Here is an 8764-nt window from a genome sequence, read left to right as displayed (position 1 = left end):
ATTGAGGATGTACGTTGACGCCTAGGTTGAATGCAGACAAGATATCTTGGAGAAGCTGGTCATTTTTGTCGGCCAGAAGCTGGTGTCGGTTTATATCGGCGTCATGTGTGCGACCATGGTTGAACTTCGTCCAGGCAGGTGAGAAGGTGGTTGAGGGCGATGAGAAGGAGTTGGGGCAAGGTGATGTTTAATAGCTGATCTGCCTGGACCACCTTTAATGGTACCAGTAAGGAGTAGCTCTGAGAGTAGGGTTCACTATGTGGCCTTAAATCTCCATCCAGGTTAGAAAACTTCATTCACATCAAATTGATCAACATCAACTCTATGTGCAGACCTTGAAATATAATATTGATGATGTTTGATGACTCTCAGTGCATTAATTTGTGTTACCAGCTTTCAATGCCAATTTCTATAATTTTCTTATTGAGGTTATCTCATTGCTGATGATACTCATTAGAATGGTAATATGTTTCTTTTCTCAATCTCTTAATATATAATCAAAAGGATTATGAGAACCCATGAGATTTTACTTGACGTTTTTGCTACTATTTTTTTGGGTGAAAAACATCAAGGAACTTTTTTTCTGCATTACCAAGTCATTGATTGATTCTATATTTCCTATGTTTGTGAAATATATATTCCGCAATGATTATAAAACACCATTTGGCTGCATATGCAAACCATTGAACAAAGCCTCTCTCTCTCTCTCTCTCTCTCTCTCTCTCTCTCTCTCTCTCTCTCTCTCTCTCCACATTGATGGGTTGGTGGGCTGCCTTCTGGACATGGAAAACTATCACAAAATCTAATATATAACCAACCCAAATGATTTTCTCATATTAAATTGATCACTTAATGTGGGAGAATAAACGGGAACAAGGGTTAATAAGATATAGACATTTGCTTATAGATCTATCTCAACATGGGGCCAATGTTAAAGGGGCCCAAATGAGAGATGGTCTATCAAAGAGCAAGGCTAAAAAATGGAGCATAAGACCTTAGGGTTAGCTTCATTAAAGACCTCCAATAGTTAGTGTAAAAGCCTTAGGTAAGCTAGGAATGAGCTTGAGGTGGGAGCTCGACCCAAGCTCGAGGTGCTTGTCCTGCTTGATTAAGGTGCTTGAGGTGCTTGTCCTACTGGATGATTAAGGTGCTTGAGGTGCTGGTCCTGCTGGATGATGAAGGGGCTTGAGGTGCTTTGTTGTGCTTGCTTGAGATGCTTGTTGCATTATGAGAAAGTTGGACTCACTTTTGGGCCCTGTAAGAAGTTTCACGTTGGCTTAGAGAGAGAAAATAAAAATGTTAAAATGTGCATTTTCTGTGACACTTTTTTGCGCCCAAAAAGCCAAAATGACTTTCTTTGTTAGGTAGCAGCTGTCTTTATCATTCTTATCCTTCGTTCTCATGTTAGGAATCCAACTAACCGTATGACTAATGATTTGAAATGCCAATGTACAAGCGTTCCCTCCAAAAACATAAGCCACACAAACTCTATCAACTCTAAACATGAGAATATGGCCTTCCCTCCTAAAACCTGAGATATTTCATGAGTTTCGAGTGTCTGTCTATTTCTCTATCAACTCTAGCAATGGAGAACGCTTCTTTTTCTGATGAAAACACCAATTTGAACTTGCAATCCTCAACCCCTTCATCTTTAACACTTACCCAAATAAAGAATACACATCATCTTCATGTTGATGTATTGTAAGAGTATGCACCATTGCAGAAACGTAGGAGGGAGTCTTTCTTATCTCAATGGGAGAAAGAACTTAGAAGGACAAACAAGGAACATCATTTGGATTTGTGGAGCGATGGGTCTATTTATCCAAGGGACCCTACGACAAATGTGCCACCTCCCTTTGCTAATATCACTAACCTCTTATATTTCATAGACGATGGCAAGGATGGGGTATTGAGATACACCGAACATTTGGAAGTGAGAGGATTGAATGCAGAAACTTGCAGAGATTTCATTAACGTAATCACGATCGGGTGATTACGTCAATAACTTTAGTATTTACACGAAAAAATCACGTGATCACGTTAATTGTTAACGTGACTTTGATTATGACTTGCAAAAACCAATAGAGCCGGTTAGCCCTCCGGGTTTTACATTTTTCCCTGTGGGGCCCGCTGGGCTCTTTCATTTTTTTGACGGGCCCGCCGAGTATATGTAATAGCCCGGTGGGGCCCGTTAGGAAAATGAAAAGGTCCGGTGGGAATAATTATATTTAGTAAACAGTGTGCTAATCGTGGTCTTTTAGCTAAGAAAATCCTTGGGGAGTGTATCGGTGTGCCAGACATAGTTATCTCCTTGTGAATTGACCTAAAGTTACAGAGTCATAGTTCCTTTTTTTGGGCCGAACGTGATTCTTAATTCGGTAACCACTTCTAAATTTTTTTAATTCGTTTACCGACATAAAGTTACGAAACCAAAACAACTGAAAACTTGGAGAATCATGTTCATTGCGAAGAAGCCATTGGTCCAAATGAGGGCTGTAATTGGTTTTAGAAGATGAGCATATGTAAATGATGAGTCGATAGTCAAGGGCCGGATGTCCTATACTAGTGTACCGGGCATATAAAGATCCTTGAAGTCTTGCATTTGAGTTGATTTACACTTGTCACTCCACAATATAAGAGCTATAATCCTTGATTGGGTTAAAATAGCTTTTATATATTGAATTGGTTGCATGGGTGGGCTATAATCCTTCACTGGGTACAAGTAGTCCTCAATTGAGTGATATATTGAAGATTTATTTGCGTTAGTTCATGCATTGGTTTATAAAGAGAGTGCATTATGTATTACGATAGATTATTAGTGCATGAAATGACTAATCATATATTTTATTGCTTTCGTTTGTTTTTTTGTAGCAATTGAAATTAGATGTGTCTTATTGTTTGCAAATCAAAGTGGACATATAAATAATCATTATAATAATAATTGCATAGAGAGATTCATAGTATTGTTATAGTTATTATGCCATGCATAGACTACATTGCAATGTGTATGGTTGCTCACAATATAGGTGATCAATATGTGGATTGACTAGCGTGCATTGAAAATCTCATATTGTGTATCATGGTTACTTTCATATGAATGGTTTTTAAATTTTAATATATACTGAAAATAAGAAAAATGTTTTAAAAACTAAACATCTGGCTCTTTTGTCTTCAGTTTTAATTTAAAAACAATGGAGCAAAATGTGGACACAAGTGGTACGAAGAAGCCAAAGAATAAAAACGCTCCTGACAAAGAGTGGGATTATGCTCACAACATATGCGGCCGATATATGGAGTGGCAATGTAAATTTTGTCACACAACAAAATCAGGCGGTGCACCGCGTATTAGGGATCATTTTCTGGGTAGCACTAAAAAGAGTTGTAAGAAATGTGAACATCCTCAGGCACTTGCAGCTGCAAAGCATTTGAGAGAAGAGCTCACCAAAAAGGGTGGCAAGAGACAACAGATATATAGCTCTATGGCTTTGAGTCGAGAGTTCCCAGAGCCAAATATTAACTCCGTAGATCCTGTAGTGATGCCAACTAACCTTGGAGAACAACTTGCACAAGGAGAGAAAATTCCAGGCAGTGTTCTTTTTAAACGTCACAATGAAGGTGGACTTTGTCAAATGCGTCAAAAATCATTACATCAAAGCTTTCGAGTGCAGTCTCTAGAAGAAAGACAAACTGCACTCGCCAAAGCAATATTCTTTACTGGAAGTGCTTTGGTCATGGTAGACAACAATCATTGGAAGGCTGCTTGGAAAAAAATTGGTGAGTTTGGTCTAAGATTTTCAGCTCCTTCTTATCACACGATAAGAATTTTCTTGGACAAATGCTACATCGAAGTCAAAGAGCGTGTTGGCAAAATAATACTTGAGAATATTTCTCTTTCAGGATGTACGATTGTGAGTGATGGCTGGTCAAATGTTCAGAGAAGACCGTTGATCAATGTAATGCTGGTTTGTCCAAGGGAAGAAACGTTTATAAAGGCGATTGATAGTTCTGGTGCAATTAAAAGTGGCAAATACATTTCATAGGTTTTGATTAATGTAATTAAAGAAATTGGTGTTGAACATGTCGTTCAAATAGTCATGGACAACGCAAAGAATTGTAAAAACGCCAGTAAATTAATGAAGAAGTGTTTTCCACACATTTTTGCCAATGGTTGTAATACGCACAACTTAAACATGGTGCTGAAAGATTGGTACACTAGCGAAGAAACCACATGGTTCGCCAAAATAATTGATACAACACGTCAGGTTGTAAAATTTATCTTGAAATGACAAAGAGTGCTCGATTTGTATTGGATGCGCATGTCAGTGATGTTGAAACTTCCTGCTGAAACTCGGTTTTGCAGACACTTTTATACCTTGGAATCACTTCTTCGTAATAAATGCGTTGTGATTGACACATTCAATTCCGCGGCCTTTGATGAATGGCAGCTTGAGTAGAAAGAAAAAGTGAAAGATAAAATTACATGTCTACGTGGCAATGTAAACAAGGTTGCTTGGTGGAGGAGTGTAATGGATGTATACCATGTAATGATGCCCGTTATGTTCGCGATCCGCAATCTTGATCAAAGGACGCCAAACTTGGGTAAAGTGTGGATGACATGGTGGTCAGTCCAACAGAGTCTTGAAAATCCTGAAGAGCTGAAAGAGTCTGTAGTAGAGAAGAAGTGGCGATTACCATTCTCTGGCAAACAACGAAAATTTTGGCTAAGTTTTTTCATGCAAGGTGGAAGAGTGCTCATAGTCTACTCCATAGCGTTGCTTACATGCTCGATCCAGTGTATTGGAATTTAGATCTAATGTCCAATACAGAGGTGGTAAGCTATTTCTATCACGTGGTCAACACATTCTACTCCAACGTTCAGGACCGAATTGATTGGATCAAAGAGTGCATTTAGGTTAAAAGAAGGTCCTTTTGCGAATGATTTTATACGGGTAATGGCAAAAGAGCAACTTGCATGGAAGTGATGGATGATGAATAGTGGAGAGCATTACTCTACCTTACGTCCCCTCGCAATGAAAGTACTCGCACAATGTGCAGCAAACTCAAATTCAGAGAGAAATTGAAGTATATACAAGTATGTTCACAACACTATTTGCAGCAAACAGAGCAGAAAAATTAGTGTATATGTTTTGCAACAAAAAGATATTGAATCACATCGAAAGTGCTGGCTACGAGAAGGAAATGCCAACCTGGTTGTATGATTGTCAAAACGAAGATGAAGAAGAGTTCAATGTTGGTGTATCTCAATGCACTGTAGATGAAATAGAAGAGAATTTGATAATAGATGTGGAGGTTGAATTACAAGGAGAACCACAACACTCGGACTTAGAACCAAATAACAACTCAACAGATTTAATATAGCTTGAGAGTAGAACAAGTAAATGTCAAAAACCATTGTAAAAGACCTTGTATTCAAATGTGTTTAGAGTAATTACAATGCTTCATATTCGCGATAGTACATAGTTTGTCGATCTCAATTGTGTTGCCTTGAAGCAACATCTTGCTCATCAAACAGATTTCTAATTGTGCTAGGGGTATCTGGACGTGCTTGCTTGAATTTATATTCGTTTGCCATGCCAAACATAATATATATTCCTTGTGGAATATCTTGTGAGCAGATTGCGCAGTGACTACTATTTTGCATTAAACGAATAAGACAAACTAAATGATAATAATGACCACATGTCTATGTATAATATTCACTCCATCCATCAAAATTCTTGTAGCAAACTGGACATTGGGAAGATGAGGATGCATCTGAAGTAGACGAGGGGACCAAATCCGGATGCATGACAAGGTGGCTGATGTGTGTCCCTTATACAGGTGTTGGATTCACTCGCTGTGTCAGAGTTTGAATGTCCTGACTTAAGTGGTGAATGCTTTTCTCCATCCGAACTTGTGAGGGTTGGGAAAATGGGTGGCTATAGAAAGCCGTGATATTTTTGCATCTTTCTCTGCCAACTGTGTCGTGTAAATATCCTTCTCTCTTTTTAACTGTAGGTTGGCGCCTTCCACTATCAATGCCATATCATCTCGGGTGAAAGTGACACAACTCTCTTAAATCATGAGTGGCAACAGTAGTCTCCTCTGACGAGAAGTCTACTGGTCACTGTTGCACAAAGTGAACATATAACATTTTTGCAAAATACAGTGCACAATCTGCATTGTGTAGGGGATGGCCGTAAACCTCCAAATAAATCTTCTCAGCGTTTTCTTTGATCACAACATGGTTGCACTTCAAAGACTTCCACCTTCCTTTCTTGATCTCTGCGTCCTCGCATGGACATATTGTCTTGATCATTTCCTTTGTCACTTCTTTATTGATTTCTTTCCATTGTATGTGGTTTGGATTTGCCCATTTTGAGAGTCTTCAAGTAGTACACGTCGCTTGTTGTGCCGACATGCCATGTGCCAGAGACTTCATGCGTTGAAATGCATTCACAGCCACTTGTTGTTGATCATCGGTTAGTGATTGGGTGCCAATATCTTGTTCTTCATCGGCCATTTTCTCTTAGAGCTGCAGTCAACAAATAGACAAATATTCAATATCATTGGCAAATATATATTCTCACGATTCAACAGTCTCATAGATGCAGAATATAGCAACTTCTCATTCACAGGGCAAGTGCGCGGAATCCACTAAATCAAACCACAACAAATGCGACTAATTGAACCACAAGGCCAATTTGAAATACTGACAGTTAAATGACAAATTTGAAATGACTAAAGATAATTGACTCAATTAGGTGAACCACTTCAAACCAGATAATCCACTTCAATAAAAAATAGAATATCCTGGACAAGACATATGTATATCATAGAAATGTTTAAATCGGATAGAATGATGGTGCAAGTTCAACAAGGGGATGTTGGACAGGGTTAGGGTATGTCTTTAAATGTTCTTTGAAAAATATCAATATGTCAGAAGCATTCCTTCTTTGTTCTCGCTCTTTTAACTTCATCCAACAATCTACTTTAATTCGAATAGCCCTCATAACTTCTTCGTCCGGGTGATGAAAAACTTCTTCTGGAAAATAAACTTTTCTAACTGCACTCCAAAAATCTGCTAGCATGTCGAATAGGTAGCCCAATGCATAAATGTCGCTCGTTTTTGTGTATGCATTTGTGCACCGTGAATCGTACAGTTCGGGAGCAATCCATGGTCGCTTAGCCATCTTGGCATTCCTTGCTCTCTGTGTATCCAAAACTGCTTCATCCGACTGTGTGCTTGGATGCAGATAATTATTTGATGCACGCTTAGCTGGTGTTCTCAGCATCATATCCCAATCAATGATGCCGACTCGGGGTTTATTGGCGCGAGTAACGTCAAACATTATGTTGAACGGGTGCAAGTCATTGTGCACTATACCGGCCGAGTGGATAGCCACAACGGCGTCGAATAAGGCATGATAAATGGCTGGCATCTGCTCAATCACTGCTTTGATCCGCACTGTGTCTATCTCACTTACAGGAAGATTTGCTACAGGCAATGACCTCCAGCCGTGTTGTAGCTTGTGCTTGTGTCGTCTGAACAATTCGTGAGCGAATGGTAAGCGACACATCATGTCACCCACGGTACCCCCATTGTAGTACGTGAATATCGTGATCCAAGGAGCTTCGGTAGTAAACCCAATGCACCTTACAATGGAGAGGTGAAGCGTTTGCATTCCTTACTCTATCTGAAAGCTGTCAAAAATCACCTCACTCCCTCCCTTGTAACATTTTTCCACATATGTAATGTGGTCTAGAAAAAATCAGATGCCTTTGATGGTGTACAATGCACACACACCCAAGGAGTCTTCTCCAATCCTCATACCTTCTACCAAGGCTTCATGAGGGATGCCGACAAGATGAGTGCACTTTGCATTCAAAGCAGTGCGCATGATTGTGCCAGTGCCGCTGGCATCGGATCGACCTCCCAAAGCTGCTTGCACATATTGGGCCATCTTCAATCTCTTGGGTAAGGCTGCTTGGTCCTGCGCTTTCACATGCTTCATCTTTACCTTCTGTTCTTCCCACAATTTATCCCAGAGCTCTAATTTTGACTTGTCGCAGGCAGGTGGGATATCTTCACACGCTTCATCTTTACCTTCTGTTCTTCCCACAATTTATCCCAGAGCTCTAATTTTGACTTGTCGCAGGCAGGTGGGATATCTTCCTTTAAGTCTCTGCAACATACTTTCATATTTCCCAACATTGTTCTAACCTTGTGGTGGGGGTCAAATTCTCGTATCCCTGCTAGAAGCAAAAACACGTATTGGCCTTCAAGTCGCAACTTGCGCTATGTGTTCTTCCATATAGCGCTAGTGAGGTCTTTGATGTAGACATCGCTTTCACTAATCTGTTGTATGCGATCAGCTGCACATGATGAGATTACCAAAATACATTCTTTACGAATGGCACGCATAATACTTTTCTTTTGATATGGCGTCATATTTGCACTGGACAATAAAAAACAGCATATCAAATACAAATTCATGGTTGTGAATCACACTAACACTCTCACACTATCTCAGGTAAACCCTTAACCACCACTTGAAGACTTTAAGAAATGTGCAAGGAAATATTGATAAAAATAAAAAATAATCTTCACTTAAAATTGCAATCTGTTACACGTGTAAAATACAGATCAAACAAAGTGGTTTATAAGAACTTAATTTAGATCAAACAATACATGTTAACAATCTAGCATATATTGAATTTTTAACTTATATTTTTCTCCGTGCGCACATACTAATTCAAACAA

At 39.3% G+C, this 8764-nt stretch overlaps 1 protein-coding gene across 1 annotated transcript; it reads right to left on the bottom strand.

Annotated features, from left to right (window-relative positions):
* Nucleotides 1–6845: 6845 nt before the first annotated feature.
* On the bottom strand, nucleotides 6846–7832 carry LOC147429760 (eIF-2-alpha kinase GCN2-like). The gene is made up of 2 exons (XM_086495054.1): nucleotides 7808–7832; nucleotides 6846–7498 (listed from the first exon to the last, which is right to left on the bottom strand). The coding sequence occupies exons 1-2, from the start codon at nucleotides 7830–7832 to the stop codon at nucleotides 6846–6848; spliced, it is 678 nt and encodes a 225-aa protein (XP_086351180.1).
* Nucleotides 7833–8764: the final 932 nt, after the last annotated feature.

This window comes from Adiantum capillus-veneris, chromosome 22, assembly GCF_014529385.1.
Source record: "Adiantum capillus-veneris isolate H3 chromosome 22, ASM1452938v2, whole genome shotgun sequence".
In the NCBI taxonomy this organism is placed as follows: domain Eukaryota; kingdom Viridiplantae; phylum Streptophyta; class Polypodiopsida; order Polypodiales; family Pteridaceae; genus Adiantum; species Adiantum capillus-veneris.
Note: the sequence above shows the minus strand (reverse complement) of the source record. Positions and strands in the feature narration are given on the sequence as shown.

Excerpts from the sequence above, each read along its gene's own strand:
- LOC147429760 (XM_086495054.1), bottom strand. The coding sequence starts at position 7,832 with ATGAGGATTGGAGAAGACTCCTTGG. Across the intron at positions 7,499-7,807 it reads GATTGGAGAAGACTCCTTGG|CAAATCTTCCTGTAAGTGAG; the intron begins GTGTGTGTGCAT and ends CATTGCCTGTAG.